At 46.8% G+C, this 17,411-nt stretch overlaps 1 protein-coding gene across 8 annotated transcripts in view; it reads right to left on the bottom strand.

Moving 5' to 3' along the window:
- The window catches only part of Acsl1 (acyl-CoA synthetase long-chain family member 1), a 65,015-nt gene that overhangs the window by 42,167 nt on the left and 5,437 nt on the right, over positions 1-17,411 (bottom strand). For 2 of the 8 annotated variants that reach the window (NM_007981.4, XM_006509264.4), the window contains exon 2: positions 859-1,085. In NM_007981.4, coding sequence (NP_032007.2) covers positions 859-1,053 — 195 coding nt within the window. In that variant the 5' untranslated portion in view covers positions 1,054-1,085. Of the gene's footprint in view, positions 1-858; positions 1,086-1,413; positions 1,507-2,723; positions 5,160-5,299; positions 5,324-5,532; positions 5,540-17,411 lie in introns of those variants that run through there. The other 6 variants (XM_017312563.2, XM_006509266.3, XM_006509265.3 and 3 more) reach the window with 6 other exon arrangements.

The following is a 17,411-nucleotide window of genomic DNA, read 5'->3' as shown; positions in this document are numbered from 1 at the left end:
GCTGACCAGAGCACAGGCAAGAGGGCAGCTGTGGGCAGGGGCCGGTGAGGGCTTCAATGCTTATGGGTTTGTTCTTGTTTTTTAAAAACGTTTTATTTACTTAGTATAATGAGTCTAAGAGGGCATTGCACCCCACTACAGATGGCTGTACGCTACCCGTGTGGGTGCTGGGAACTGAACTCAGGGACCTCAGGAGGAGCCACCAGTCCTCTTAACTGCTGAGCCATCTCTCCAGCCCCCTGTTTGTGAACTTTGGACTAGAAAGGCAAGGAAGAGGAGACAGGAGTGCTCAGGAAGACTATTAATACTGGGGTCGTGAGGCGTCTCGTGCTGTCTCACCCACTGTCCCTAATCACAAACGGTGGGCTTTCAGGTGCATGCTATTTCCTGATCTTCAGTTTGTCCAGGCCACAGACAACATGACACTCAAGACCAAGCGCAGATGAGCCTTACCCTGGCTGAAACCAGAGTCCCTTTTAACAGTGTGAGAAAGAGTTCTACAGATCACACGTGCCACAGAAAATATTCCCTGTGCCACCTGGTGAGTCTTCCCTGCTGGACCAGGCTCCGTGTTCTTTTTCTCCTGGTGGGATGTGGAATTTCTTATTCCCACAGGGAGCCTAGCACAGTGGAGGCTCAGTGTGAGTTCAGGAGCAGTCTACAGTGTAACTGTGGAGAGACACCTAACCTACCTCACCTTATCTGTCCCTGGGCCCTGTAATTTGGCTTCTGCATGTGTTTACTACCTACCACCACCAACGTCTCTTCATAAACTGTCCTCACGAGCCAATCAGTGAGGTTAAACTAATTGGGGACCATGAGGAGAAAGCCTCCAAGGCAGGTGCTGGGGGCACTTACCGCTATTTCCACTGACTGCATGGAGAGGTCACATGGTGGCTTCAGGGCCTTAGGCCTGGTGGCATACCAGAAGGTGGTGAGCGCTGCAAAAGCCCCAAACCCCATGAGGGTGTTGGTTGGAAGGGTGCGCACGTACTGCCGAATGTCAATCAGCTCTGGCATTCGAAAATACCGGAACAATTCATGGACTTCCATGGTTCTGGGTTGGTGGTTCTCTATGCAGAATTCTGTTAGAAGAGAAAGGGGCTGTGTTCATTCACGCAGGCCACTCACTAGTACTATGGCTTGCTGGCCAATCAAGACATTAGTCCCCAGTCAAGTAGTCCAGGTCTTTCCCCCCCGCAGGAAAAAAAAAAAAAAAAAAACCCTTTCTTTTTCTGGTAACATTTTAATCTTCTAGTTTTGTTCCATTTCTATATTATATGGTGTAAAAAAAAAGTTTTTATTAACCACATTAAGAGGATTTTACTCAAAGACTTCTTGCCATAAGATACTCATATGTTCAGAAAAAGAAATTACACCTTTGTCCTCTCCCACCTAATCAAACACACTCACCGTCATTATCAAGGCTAACAGGGATAATGCAAGTGCAGAAGCACAGACAAGCCCAAACCACCCAAGGGCCATCAGGTGCTGCATCTGCCAAGGCTCCAGAACAAGTTTCCCAACTGGTAAAACAGACCAGCCTAAATTTCAACATGTCTCTAGCTTCCCAACAGGAGTGGCTGGCTATACGTGTCAGAAGATCACACGATTGGCTGTTCTAATTAGATTACCTTCTTTTATATTCCCAAAGGTATTATAAATAAAATGAAAAAATAAATAAATAGGTGTGCATTCAATGAGAATTTAAAATGAATGCCAGAAATGTAGAGAGGTGTTATGGAATTGCATTTGTAAGAAGGCAGCATTGAAGACCACACTCTGGAACAAGGGTCTGCCTTTATGCCTACTGTCAAGTGTGAATAGCTTACTCTGCCCTGCTGAATGTTGGTCTGTGTCTCTCAACATGGAGATGAAGACAGTAGCAATGCTAGTGAGCTTTCAGTGCTACAAAAGGATTCCCATCAACAGCCAAGGATGGCACCTCACACATGAAATTGTTCAATAAATGCTACACATTGTGATCATGTCCCATGCCACAGCTCTCTGACTAGTACTGAGCTCAGAATACTAGGTTCCCATGATAATAAAAATGCTTACCTCTAGTTTACAGATCCAAAATGAGAAAGCAAGATACACAGAAGAAAACTAGGTAAATACTAATTTATATCAAAGCCCTAAATTGCATCTTATAAGCAATTTATATAGAGACTAGTCTAGAATAATTAAGCGCGCACTAGGGAGAGAGTAAGATCAGTTCTAATTCACAAGCTTATTGATGAATAACTGCCCTCAAGGCTGGCTCACAGCAAAGGAAGAAACAGGAAAGAGCCCAGAGACTGCGCTAACCTCCACAGCAACGCAACAAGTGCTCGCTCTGCTACTCCAAGCTCAGACAGCATACATTCCTTTGAAAGCTAGCTCACAAGACTGAAAGTATTTTTTTGAAATATAGAAATCATCCTTTTAGACCAAATTCCTACTATTATATAATTTTCCCCCACAGAGTATCAGAATAGCAAGCTGCTTTTCATCACAAACAATATGACAGGACCCAACATAAGGATAGATTCACTCAACTTGTTCAAGCTTGCACTACGGCTCAAATGAAAAGTAAGCATACACACATGCGTGCGCGTGTGGGTGCACACACATACACAGAATCACAAAGTTAACAACGCTAACAGATAAAGAACAGATAAACAAGTCTCTTCAGATCTTAATTCTAGAAAGAAAGTGCTCATGCCTACAAAAGCACTCACCATCTGTGCCATCCGACAGCTGACTGCTAGGTGACACACCGCAGCAGAATCAGAAAAGGGCAGTGAGGCTGGGGGTGGGGTGGGGGCCAGGGCAGCTCAGCGGGTGCTTACCAGGCCTGCCAAGGTCTTTCAGGGCATTTGTCACATGCCGAGTCCTACACCGCTGCCCACTGGGCTAAAGGTAACTAGCAGACACAATCCATACTTGACTTCTTAGGGAAACAGAGGGTGGAGGATGGGCCAATGAGCAGCTGAGAGTAGAGTCACCCCACCGCTCCACCCATGGGCAGGGACCAGCATCAGTGAGTGTGGCTGTCAGGGGCAGTTCTTCAAACAGACACTGTTTTCATTTTGCTCAGCTTCCCAATAAGAACGAACAATGGATAGGTTTTTTTTTCCCAACCACTGAGATGAAGGATAGGATATATCAGGTGGGATATCTAGCCGCCACAAGACAACTCGGAAAGAAAACCACCAAAATACACTCAGAGCGTATTTGTTCTAGGTGTATTCATAGCTCTTCCTATCATCCTGCATATCTGAGTGCCTAGGGTGTACCAAGCACTGTGCTAATGATCAAGCCATCTTTTCAATGGGTTAGCCACCTCACGAGGAATGAAATGGCACGAGCAAGCCTACTAAGCATCAAGAACTTCTGAGAAACAGAAGCCGACACTGAGACTTTCAAGGATAAGCAAATAAAATCAGGCCCAAGTCCTATTGGCACCGGCCACTGAGACTTCGCAAATAGTATTACAACTTGGCATGCGTACCATCTTCAAGATCTAACATGCAAATTTGCCTTGGCCTGCAATCATTCTGTTCCACTTATCTTCGCTGTCCTTCATCATTCTGAGTCTGAAGGGGCACTGCCCACCCTTGCACACACACCATGGTCCCTTCTTCCCTCGGTGTCTGGGGAGTCATTTCCACAGCATCGAGATTGTGTGGATTTACGGGAATTGAGTATAGCAGATTTACATCCTTGGGTGAGGCTGTCAAACCACCTAAACAGACAGTCACACACAGGGGGTCAACTCACCTATTTTAAGCAGTGGCAGATAAGATATAGAGTGCATTATGCAAAGAAAGTTTAATAAGGCTAGGAAGAAAAATGTTTTTAAAACCGTCTGAGAATCATATATTCATAGCATACATGCAAGAACATGTTATTAGATGCTAATCTGTAATGCTAAGCATTTAAATCCAGCTAAATCCCTATGTCTAATGGGTGATAAGGACAAGCGATAGCCATTTAATCCATGCTAGGAGCCAGGTACCAAACTGTAGAGCAACTCTACTGTGTAACTTGGTAAGACTTACACCAGAACGTATGCATGAAGAAGAGAAGACATCATCACTTAGTTCTACTTGAATGCTGCTAAGGAAAAGGCAACCAGATATTTAAAAAATAGAGATGGGCTTACAGTCAAACGAAATGATGCACTGTAAACAGCCCTGTGAAATGTGCTCTGTGTGAAGACAGAGACCACACTTAAGATCAAGTCCTGAAAGGATTTGAGACCTTGCTAATAAATCGTTAAAACGAAGAGACACACTTGTTCTTCAGTCAATGGTGTTCTGTTGGAAATTTTCTGGGATTTTTTTTTTCAAAAGCAAATTTCCATATCTACATCTAGCAGAGCTTGTAGCTCAGGCACATATATTACACTGTTAACTGCTAATAATGGGATTCAGTTGACTTAAAATCTTAGGAAGACATGTGTCTCGGTGTGGGACATAGAAGCTTGCTGGCAGCCAGCTGCTCCTTCTGCTACAGCCACTACTGCAGAATCTGTCTTCCCCTGCTTACAGAATGTGTCTAGGGGGATGGAGAGATGGCTCAGCACTTGCTGCTCTTCTAGAGGACAGAAGTTCAGGTCCCAGCTCAGGACCACCTGTATCTCCAGCTCCAGGAGATCTCACCTTCCTGTGACCTGTGGGCACCCATGTACATGCAGTATACAAAAATACAAACGCAGACATTTTTAAAAAGTGTTTTCTCAGCTGGCCTGTCTGAAATCCTCCAACACTAGAGTCAGAAACCACACGGCGATGAGGAGAGTGACAGCAGTAAAGGAGAGTGTCCCAAGCTCAGCGAAGAACAAGAACAGGGGGTGCCGCTGGGCACGCACAGGGCATGCGCAGAAACAGCAAACAAGGGAAAATGAAGCAAGCTCTCGATAGCATGACTGTCAAAACCCAGGGATTCTTGTTGCACACGAACAGCAAGCCCCCTTTCTTCCACCAGTGATACTGCTTGGTGACAGGAGACCCAAACCGGAAATCCATTTGAACTCTCAACATCCTACAGAAATGCTACCACTGACCCCGTCTCCCTGGCCTCTGCACACATGGATTCAATGTTGGCTGTACACAAAGGTTCACCTCTTACTACTGTGTCTGCATTACTAAAACCAAAAAAAAAAAAAAAAAAAAAAAATAGCTCCAAGCCAGAGGTGAGCCACAAGGGCACTGTTCTCCCTAAGGACCCCGGAAGATGGGCGCCCGCACGCACGCACACACGCACGCACACACGTGACTCAAGTTCCGCAAAGTAATATTCTTTTACTCACAGTAGCATTTTAGTCTCTCCTTGCGATCTAGATGCTTTCCTCCTTCTGACGTTCCTCGAGCTTCCATTAAGCCGAATCACAGCAGTTTGATGGAATGTTCCACTAGGAATGCAGACCTCAAACAAACCCACACAAATTGCACGCTTGCCCGACAGCAGCAAATTGAGAAGTCCTGACATCTTTCCTTAATGCAGCAAGCCAAGCTGGCACGGTGCTGCCTTTCCCTGCCCCACCTCCTCCCCTGACACAAGAAGCTATTTACAAGGCTGAAAGTGCCCCTTTTGTCCTGTACTAGCTGAGCAGAGCTCAGGCCCCAGGAGGAACAAGAGAGGGGCAGCTAGGCCATTTGCTGCTCTTTCAGTCTGCCACTCCAGAGTCACTGGAGCCATGCTCCCTAACCCGGGCTGGCAAGCTACCTAAAGCTAGATTTGTTTAAGCCATAGCCTAGGAACCAAAGAACACAGGGGCTGTCCCCTAGAGAATAGGAAGTACTGACTATCAAACAGATGGGAGTTGCCAGGGTGAGAGGAGGCAGGGGCTGCTGACCACACTCCATGCCACGGGACTCTCCCATACCTGTGGCCCATCTCATTAACCCAGGGGACAACTTAGGTGATTCTGGGATTCTCTGCACAAAGATACACGTGTCTCCACAGAGAATCCATTACTGCCACCCACCACTTTGGGGCTTCTCCAGTCAATCAACTATAACAATACCTTTGCCCAATGGGGTTTTCATTTTCATTAAGGTGCCTGATCCTGTGGATTACCAAGTTAATGTCCACGAGTATCTTGTGCATTGTATGGATACATGACCCATCAATCAAAAAGCCCGTGGCCTATGGCTTAGGCAAGAAACAGAGGTGGGACATCTTGGAGGAGAAAAAATCTGGGGACAGAGCCAGAGGTGGGAGAGAAACCTGGATGCATGGTAACCAACCAGCCATGGGGCAAAAAGTAGATTAAAATAATTGGGTTATTTTAGTTATGATCTAGTCAGGGTAGAGCCTAGCTATATGGCTAAGGTATCTGTAAATATATTTTGAGTCTGAGTCTTATTTCTGGGAACATGGGGCTGGGAGGAGGAACCAGGGTGTAACTACAACACAAAGCGAAGATGTCTTTTTAAAAACTTGATTTATTTTGTGAAATACTGGAGTCAAGTTGAGTATGCCTGCACTTCCCTTAGAGGAAGAACTGAACACACAACACATTTAAAGCCAAATATAATGCGCTACTATTTTTATCCAGTAAGAGTTAACAGTGGTTATAGATCACAGCTCTCATACATGCAACACCCACAACAGAATATCCCAAACATAGTACATCAACCTGAAATTTAGGGACACATGTGGCATTGGTTCAAATATCTGTTCATAATGATCTCCATATTCATTAAACTCATATACAGATAAGCCAAATGATAAACTAAATTACTTAAGGAATATTGTTTAGGCTTGCCTATCTATCTATCCACCCACCAATCAATCTATTGAAGATCTTGCTACATGGCCCAGGCTGGCCTCAATCCTCCTGCCTAGTCTCCCTAGCAGAGTTCTGGGACTTAAGAAATATACCACCATGCTTGGCTCGGGAGCATCTTCTAGACCACCTTTTCAGGCTCTACAGTTTTCTGTGAAGTATCTTGATGTTTTTCTCTTTCATTTAACTTATTTAAGTTCGATCATTTTTGAAAACATGCATCTATCACTAAAGGCAACATCTCCCACCATTAAAGAGACACATTTAATTATGGATCCATATTTATATCCTTGATGGCTTTTTAAAGTGTTTTTCTTAGAACAATATTCAGCAATTTGCCTTGGAAGATCCAACATGAAGAAGTAATTACCTACCTATTCCTCTTTGTATTATAAAAAGTCCATCAGTTCTTTTACAGGGACCCGAGAGTGGGTTCAGGAGAGGTGTTCCAGGACTAGGTGCTTGCCCTACATGATGATGCTCAAAGTGGCCGAGAGTACACAATACAACATTGGTGAGACTTGTAATATGAAGACTGAGTCAGGGACTGGAGAAAGCCTGTCCGTCTAGTGATATACAAGAATTCTTTCCCATGTAGAGGAAGGACAACTAAGAAAAACTTAGCCCTGGTCTTGGGGCTTGAAACACAAACATAAGAAAGGGCATAGCAAGGGAGCAATACAAGACACAGTGACAAGGATCTTAAGGGGAGCTGCATGGTAAAAAGTCTAAGCTGGCCATCAAAAGGCAGGGACAGAGACAAGATAAGAAGAGGCAGCTCCTCACTTAGGTCTAACACTGTCAAAAAATAAACCAGGAACAAACCAACAAAGTTAAAGTGGATAAGAGGAGAAGGATGATATTCAGGGAAACCATTTCTTTTTAAGTTTTTTTTTTAAGATTTATTTACTTTAAGTATATGAGTACAGCAACTGCTCTCTTCAGACACACCAGAAGAGGGCATCAGATCCCATTACAGATGGTTGTGAGCCACCACATGGTTGCAGGGAATTGAACCCAGGACCTCTGGAAGAGCAGTCAGTGCTCTTAACCACTGAGCCATCTCTCCAGCCCCATGATTTTTTTTTTTAAGATTTATTTATTTTATGTGAGTACACTTTAACTCTTTTCAGACACATCAGAAGAGGGCACCTAATCCCATTACAGATGGTTGTGAGCCACCATGTGGTTGCAGGGAACTGAACTCAGGACCTCTGGAAGAGTAGTCAGTGCTCTTAACCACTGAGCCATCTATCTCTTCAGCCCCAAGTCATGAATTTTTGTTTCTTTGCTTTAGCTTTTCGAGACAGTGTTTCTCTATGTAGCTCTATGTAGCTGTCCTGGAATTAGTCCTAGAGACCAAGTTGGCCTTGAACTCAGAGATCTGCTTGCCTTTGCCTCCTGAGGCCTGGGATTAATGGTGTGCACCAACACCACCTGCCAAAACATGATTTTTTTTTTAATTTGCTTATTTTTATTTTACCTGTATGAGTGTTTTGCCTGCATGCATATATGTGTGTGTATCATGTGCATGCCCGGAGCCTTTGGAGGCCATAAGAGGATGTTATAACCCCTAGAACTGGAGTCATAGACAGTTGTAAGCCATCATGTGGGTGCTGGCAACCAAACCTGGATCCTCTGGAAGAGCAGCCAGCGCTCTTAAGCACTGAGCCATCTCCCCATGCCATAGTTCTAATGTTCTTAAGAGTTAGCGTCAGGTGAGTCCTTAGAGCATGTCAGGTCCTAGACTACACAGTTACACACGTAACAACATAGGTGATATGAATGAACGTAGAAAACACCAAGCTAAGTGAAACAAGACAAAGGGAAGGGCACAATCTTATCTCTATGAGGTTTGCCGGAATCAGCAAATTCACGGACAGAAAATAGAGCAGAGGTTACCAGGGGCTGGGGGCAGGGGAGAGAGGCATGGGAGGCATTGCCCAACAGCTGCAAGGGTTTTGTTTGGAGTGATGAAAACTGTGGGGCTGGACAGTAGTGATGCTTACACAACTCACTCAGCACCATTGGGCAAGTGTATGCTTCAAGACAGTTCAAATGGTAACCTTCACATTTAGATGTGCTTTACCACAAAAAGAAAATTCCAAACAATCTACCAAAGGCAGAGATTCGGTAAATAACTGGCGACAACAAACTAGGCATTGGGGAGCTGGGTTCTGGGGCCTGGGAGAATGACTGGCAGGAACAGCAATAATCCAACCCAGGGTTTGAGACAAGAAGGTGATCTGTGATCTAGCTATCGCCCTAACTTTCCAGGTCCCTAAAGCCTTCCTCCATGGGCAAGCTCAAAGGTTTTGAGGTAGCCACGCTTCCCAGAGAGGATCCCCTGTTGCATCTCTGACCCAGAAGAGCTCCAGGAACAGGCTTCACAGTAGAATGCTGCCTCCGCTCCCTACCTAGGCAGATGGACCTGCCCCTCACACTTCCTCCCTCCCAGGCTTTCCTAAAGAAAATCTTCCCCTCTAGTCCATGGCTCTGCACCTCCCTCTCCCTGCATCTCTTGAGACCTACTTTACGATGTGCAAAGCCCACCAAACAGGCCAGAGGCCACTCTCTAACGAATTCTTATAGATCTCCTTACTGACAAGCTGCTCGGCCTCCAGTTGACCTTACTTTGTAGCCTCTGTGCCTCCTGCTAGACACGAGGTCTGTGGCACTCAGGAAGTACTAGTACCTATGTAGCTCCTTCTGACTCCTCCTACTCTGGTGCTTAACACAGTGCCCAGGCCAACAGAGGTCCTCAGTGTTTACTGAGGAGGGAGGGGCCCGCTGGGATTCCCACTATTGTTTTATTAAGCTCCACATTTACACCAGGGTGAGTCCGGAGAGGAAAGAGCTATTCAGGGTGTCCTCACATTTCAGCAGTCCTCTGCATCCTGGCTCCTACCTGCAGAGTCTCAAGGCCACGGAGCTGGGGGCAGAGAGTAAACTCCATGGTCAGGTGATGTGGACTGGCTGAGAAGCTAGAGCATGACTTTCTATCTAAAGGTGTCCCCTGGCCCAGTCCCCATGATGCCTTGTATTTCTCCAAGGCTTTTACTTCCTGGGGAGTTTGTCAACACTAACAGACACAGGCCTCAGGTATTTTGGGATGGGATCACACCTCATCAGTTTAAGGCTGCACACAGGGACCCAGGTTCCATGAGCAAATGAAAGAAGGGAGGGTCCCACTGTGACACTCTAGGTGACTTTTCTATTTCAAAATTGAATCCTGCAAACCAGAGAAACACAGTGGGCTCCTAGGCCTGGAGCTGGCACAGCAGAGGACTCAGATGAGGACAATGTTCCCCAGACTGAGAGAGCTGGGTGGGTGGTCCTCTGAGGGGTAAAGGAAGCTGCCTATAGGGCCTGCTCAACAGGACAGAGCACAGGACAGTCACAAAGTCAACCCAGCAGTGAGCTCTCCGCCCCTTCCTTTCCACACAGCCACAGAGGGGGTCTGTGTGTTTGGAGATTTCTAAGGCCAAGTGAAAGGCCTTCACAGAGGACACCAAGGTTAAACCTGAGCCAGATATATTTAAGAAACTTCCTATTCAAACAACAGCCCTGAGGGAAGCAAGATTACTCCATTTGTCCTCAAATATTTATTTACTGTGTATATGAATAACGTCAGACATGGTGGGGAGAGAGGTGTGACGGCTGCTAAGGTGCTCACACGCCTGTAAACAAACACACATTCGTGCACATACTAATGGACCTCACTGGGTCAGGAACAGGCAGGCAAGTGGAGGGGGAGGGGTGCTAGGTGGGAAGAAGAAGGGGATTAACAGGAGTGATAAGGAGATATTATATACATAAGAATATCATAACAAAATCCATTAAGTGACATTTTAAATGGAACCCTTATATATAAAACACAGGCTAATGAGATATTAAACTATTAGTTGATTTAACACTGCTCCATTTCTGGATAGATTTCACAACAAAGCAGGGGCGCTTACTGAGAAAGGCTACAGAAGGAAGTGGGTCTGGACGGAAAGGGACGCTTCAATCAATCAGCTTCAGTGGATGGAGTGGGTAGTCTGACCCAACTCTGCCTAAGGAAGCTTTCATCTGATGATACCTGACAGGACACGAGAGGATGACACCATGGTCTCAAGGTGTTGGGCAACACAGGCAGTGTATGTGAAGGCCTTTACTGAGGGCCTGCAGGGAGGAGGAAACAGGGTTTCTGTGTTTGAGAGGGGGCCCCATTCTTGAGGTCCCCTCAGGTGTTCTGTCTGAAGCCCCTATTTCAGAGCAATGACTGTGGAAATTGCACAGAAGAGAACCATGGAAAGAATACTGGACTTAAATGCAAAAGGTTCCTTCCATTCCAGGTACTGGCTGTGTCCATTCCAGGTACTGGCTGTGTCCATTCCAGGTACTGGCTGTGTCCATCCCTGGTACTGGCTGTGTCCATCCCAGGTACTGGCTGTGTCCATCCCTGGTACTGGCTGTGTCCATCCCAGGTACTGGCTGTGTCCATCCCAGGTACTGGCTGTGTCCATCCCAGGTACTGGCTGTGTCCATCCCAGGTACTGGCTGTGTCCATCCCTGGTACTGGCTGTGTCCATCCCAGGTACTGGCTGTGTCCATCCCAGGTACTGGCTGTGTCCATCCCAGGTACTGGCTGTGTCCATCCCAGGTACTGGCTGTGTCCATCCCTGGTACTGGCTGTGTCCATCCCAGGTACTGGCTGTGTCCATCCCTGGTACTGGCTGTGTCCATTCCAGGTACTGGCTGTGTCCATCCCAGGTACTGGCTGTGTCCATCCCAGGTACTGGCTGTGTCCATCCCAGGTACTGGCTGTGTCCATCCCAGGTACTGGCTGTGTCCATCCCAGGTACTGGCTGTGTCCATCCCAGGTACTGGCTGTGTCCATCCCAGGTACTGGCTGTGTCCATTCCAGGTACTGGCTGTGTCCATTCCAGGTACTGGCTGTGTCCAGATGGGCCGCACAAGCATGAGCCAGGCTTCTGCCTGTGTGGGCCTCAGAGGTGCAAAGGGAGCAAGAACAGTGGAAAAGCAAAGCCAAGCTGGCCTCTCCAAGACAAGAAGATGGTGGGGTCAGCCTATCATCAGACCAAATCAACAGGATTCCACCCACACCTCGAAACCCTGGGAAAGGCACAGGAGGAAACCATTGAAAATCACCAATTCTGGGCTGGAGACAGGGATCTGTGGCTAAGAACAGGACAGTTCTACAGAAAACCTGAGTTCTGTTCACAGCACCTACGTAGGACAGCTCACAACTGCCTGTAACTCCAGCACCAGGAAGAGTCAAGGCTTCTGACCTCTGCAGATATCAACAGTCACCTCCACACACACACACACACACACACACACACACACACACACAGACACACACACACACAGACACACACAGAGACACACAGACACACATACACACACACACAGACACACACACACACAGACACACACACACACACACACAGACACACACACACACACACAGACACACACACACACACACAGACACACACACACACACACACACAGACACACACACAGACACACACACACACAGACACACACACACACACACACAGACACACACACAGACACACACACACAGACACACACACACACACACACACACAGACACACACACAGACACACACACACACAGACACACACACACACACACACACACAGACACACACACACACACACAGACACACACACACACACACAGACACACACACACACACACAGACACACACACACACAGACACACACACACACACACACACAGACACACACACATACACACACACACACACAGAGACACACACACACACACACACAGACACACACACACACACACAGACACACACACACACAGACACACACACACACACACACACACAGACACACACACATACACACACACACAGACACACACACAGACACACACAGACACACACACACACACACAGAGACACACACCTCTGCCCTCTGTGGACATCGGCAGTCGCCTGCACATACTCACACAGAGATACAGACAGACACTCACCTACACATACACACAGACACTTCCATACCACACAACTTAAGAATAAAAATAAATCATAAAGCCCATCAGCCCTATGGTAGCAGGCCTGGGTTTATTTTTATTTTATTATGCTTTACATTGGGCTCCCCCACCCCCTCAGCTTTTTAATTGTGGTAAATGCATAACAAAATCTGCCATACCAACCACTAACTATATTTTCAATAAACAAGATATAACCGGATTCAAGTTGGTTAATGTTCTTTTGTATTTATGTATTTTCCACCTGCTACTCAGAGGATTTAGGGTGGTAACCTGCCCTTATTAAGGAATGACAGATGGGCTGTAAACCTCTCCCAGAAAACCCAGTTAAGCCTTCACTGCCTGTCCTGAGCTGGGCCCTGGTGCGGGCCTCAGCAGCCCTGGGAGCAACTTCCACATACGTGTTCTTTCAGAGAGGACCTCGCTGCAAACCAAACGGTACTCTGTACACTGGAGGGAAATAAAACTTTTCATTGGGCCTCTGCAAACAGAAGGTCATCGCCAGGAGGATGAAGCCCCTAGCAATGCTCTCTCCACCTTCCACAAGTTCAGGGGAACAATGAAGGCACACACACCTGGGGGAGCTAACCCAGTATCCCAAGACACCTGGGGATGACAGCCTCTAGCAGGAAAGTGGTAGAGCCATGCTGCTGCAAGCATATGGAGGGGAGAGAAATTCTGTGTGTGCACTGGAGGCCCCCAGAGGGCTGTGCAGAGGCCGAAGTGGAACTGGGCCAAATCTAAACAGTCAAAGACAGGGTCGGGGGCGGGGTGGGGGGAAATCCCTGTGAAAAACAGATCATTTGGGGAGCAAGGGAAGTGGGCAGGAGCCTTGCAGGAGGCAGGTTCTCTCTCCTAGCACATTATTCCTGTCAGCAGGTTATAGAATAGATGCTGAAGGCTCATCTTCACTCCAGAATACTTAAAGAGTCAGCCTCGCCCTTGCAGGGAGCCTAGGTCAGTGCGGAAGAGAGAACAGACTCTAGCCTTGTCCTCAAGGAGCCCACAGGGCCCAGTGACTCAGAGGTCGCAGCTATCAAATAGCAGTGACCTGGATAAGAAGGCTCAAGAGGGCACAGGTTGGGTAGGGTTACTTACACCTCTTAAAATAGAAAAAGGCTTCAGAGTAACTGTCAACTAGAGAAATGGCTTAGCCTTACACTGTGTGAGTCTCGGGCTGAATACAACACACACCACACACACACACACACACACAAGGTTAGAGAAGTCACCCTTTAGTCCTGCCAGACCTCAACAGGTAACTTAGAAAGCAGAAACAAATGGACTCTTTTAAAATGTTTGTAAGTTGTAGGGCTCTTCAGAATGGAGAGGAACCTTTAAAGAACACGGGGCCCTGTACCTCCGCGGAAGGCAGTGAGGTCAAAGAAATCAACAGGGGGAAAGAGGGCAGGTGAAGCAAGAGTCTGCTCATTGTCTGAGGTGGCAAAGGAGGTATCCGTGACACCACGGGACACTAGCTAAAATTACGTCCAGTTCAGGTAACCATAAGAAGAGGTGACTTGCTTAGGGAAGCTAAAACCAAAACAAATCTTAGTTACGGAAGGTTACAGAACAATGACCTACTTTATAAAGGACAGAAAAAACAACAACAACGACAACAACAAAAATAAATGCCAAGTTGGGTTGTTATGTACTTGAAATAACCAAGTTACCTTAGTTTGGGGATCTTTATACTTCCATTATATTTAGTTTAAATTCTTGCCACAAAGGTCTCCAGATCTATTCAATAGTCTACAAAGTACAATTAATTACCATATATCCTTGACCCTTCTGTCAGCTTCAGTTGCAGCTAGCATTTTACTAATATTATTTTATCATGCTCTCTTTCTCTCTTTTTTTTAATGGATTTTAAAGCAAATCCCACACATCCTGTCAATCAGGAGCTACTCCAAGGTGCCAACAGTTCTGACTCTATACATTAGGAAGCCGTTTGTGAGACCGCAGCGAGCCTAACCCGTGCATGTAGTGTATCCTGCCAACAGCCCAAAGATCTAAGCAAAGGGTGCCAAGGTAAATGTTGACTCCGAGCAGCCAGTCCCGCACATCTAATTTCCATGTACTCGGTTGGCAAATAGTCACTGCGTACCCACTATGTCCCAAGTCAGCCCACGCCTTGGGAGACATGGCCATGAACCAGAGAGAAAATAAAGGGCCTGACTAAGGCTTCCACATTGAAAAAAAATCTGCAGAACAAAACCAAAACACACTCTGACTTTTACTAACTCGCCTGACTGAAGTCAGTCGCATTAATCTGACGAGGATCAGAACCTATTTTTAAAGCAGTTTTAGTACATATTCCCCCACCTCCCCCGACAAACTGGTTCACCTTTTAAAAAGTAGAGAGATCTACTGCTGTGCTGACAGCAGAGAAGGGGATCACACTCTGGTTCGCTACACCTCTAACACACCCCAACTGGTGACGAATAAACACACCTGTTCTATGTTCATGCTTTCGTTCATAAGCACTACCTACACACTCCAAAGTGTGTTTGTGGCCAATGAAGGAAACAAATAGACTTAAAGAAGAAGATATCTCTAATAGTTCTAATATTTACACTGTGAATCCTAACTTGTGGTCTAGCTGCACTGTCCATCATCCCCCACACCCCAACAACCAACCAACGGTGAATGTAACCACTATCAGAAAGCACCCTTAGTCTCTAAACAGCCTTCAGCGGCCTCTCTGGCACCTGCCTGTTGAGGCTCCTCTGTTTCTGCCAGAGTTGCCTCAGAGGCTGGCCATGTATGGGGAAATGTGTCCTGGGCCAGGAGTCCTGCCTTAGTCCCTACCTCCAGTGGGCAAGTATGTTACACTCTGCAACCCCCAATCCGCCTCCAAGTCATGCCAAGAAACAACAACAGACTGTCACTGTCCTCAGAGGCTAAGCCAGGGCTTTGGAGGGCTCTGGATTTGGGATCTGTCCTTTAAGGGGTGCCTCGCTAGACTGGTGTCACATAAGGTTCCTGTTGGCTCTACATGCTAGGATGCCTCACAGCTCGTCTGAGGCACAATGTGGGTGACTGTGTGACGGAAGGAACAAAGACCTTTTAGACCGGTGAACTCCTGGCACAGAAACAAGACACACCTTTAAAGTAGGAATACCAGGTAAGTTGACTCTAGTACAGTTACATAAGATTAGCTAGAATTCGACACTAATCACCCCTCCCACACCCTGAGAAACCCGGAACCAGCTGTGTCCCATCCACAGTGAACCACTCTTAGACCCAAGGCTCACCTCCAGGAGGCACATGTTTTGGTCTGAAGATTTTCAACCCCTTGATCCTAACTGCTAAGATCTAGCCTAGCAGAGTAGACACTATATTTTATTGTCAGGGGATGTTGCCTTAATGTCTCCCAGCTTCAGCCAGTCATATAGACACCATGAAGGGCCAACTAAGGGTAAGGCATTGTATGAAATGTTGGGGGGGGGGGTGCGGGTGAGGCCATGCTATACAAGAAGGGACGGATGCCTCTAACAGACAAGCTTGAACCTGGGGCCCGACAGTGGAAGTCCCTGACCGTTTCTGCTCAGGAAGGATCTGGTCAGAGCTTCATTTCCAGAAAAGCCATTATCCCTTCCTCTCAGCACCCACACCATGGCATCTTAACTATGAGCCACAGTCTATGCGGAGGTGACAGACTCTAGACTTGGTTGGTGGTACTGTGAATCCAAGTCAGGAGCAGGTGCCCACTGGTGATATTCAGCAAGTACACGAGAATAAACAGACTCTGCCCACTGAATGAGTTTGGGGACACAAGTCAAGGATAATACCTAATGTCAGTCATCTTTGGACCAGTCCAGGGCCCAGGAGCATTTCTGAAAATATGGAAATGACAATAACTAGGTCTCCCTCTTACCTGGAGCTTACCGTATGGTTGAAGTGCTCCTAAGAGGAAGAAATGTATATACACACACACTAAGACACACACCGGTCAGAGGCAGGGATGCTCACCAAAATATCAAGTGACCAGTGAAAAAGATTCTAGTATCAGAATTAGCGGTTAGGACATTTGAGACCACAACCATTTTTTAACTGGTATAGGTGTACTTCAAATTTTCAGCCATTAGTTTGGTCGCTGGTGCATCCTAGCTGAGTGTCAGAGAACCCAAGGCTCCAGTGTATAAGGGAGGAGGCTGAGGAAATGATCAGCATTAGGGCAAGACCCATGTCAACACGTGCATGGAGGTCTAGCCCTCTTCCAGGATGCACACCAGCAACTCAGGTCCCTGGACAGCTCAGAGTCTTAGGGTGCAGAGAACCTTTAGCCCTATGGTCGCACGTCCTGCTGTTCCCATTCACGGAGCTTTGCAATGGGCAAGGAAACACAAGAAAGCACACTGGAGCCAGGCTGCAGAAGCCCTGGATAGGCTAACTAAAGGAAGACTTATGACTCGGAGGGTTTCTGCCCTCAAGTTCTGCTTAGAAAAAAGTTATCCTCTTCTTTCTTAGCCAACATCATCACCCCTCCCGCGCCCACCCCGCCTTTTTTTTTCTTCCACTTTTGAGAGAGGGTAGTCTTGTCTCCAGTACTAGCCTGAAACATAATAT

Source organism: Mus musculus, chromosome 8, assembly GCF_000001635.26.
Source record: "Mus musculus strain C57BL/6J chromosome 8, GRCm38.p6 C57BL/6J".
Lineage (NCBI taxonomy): Eukaryota > Metazoa > Chordata > Mammalia > Rodentia > Muridae > Mus > Mus musculus.
Note: the sequence above shows the minus strand (reverse complement) of the source record. Positions and strands in the feature narration are given on the sequence as shown.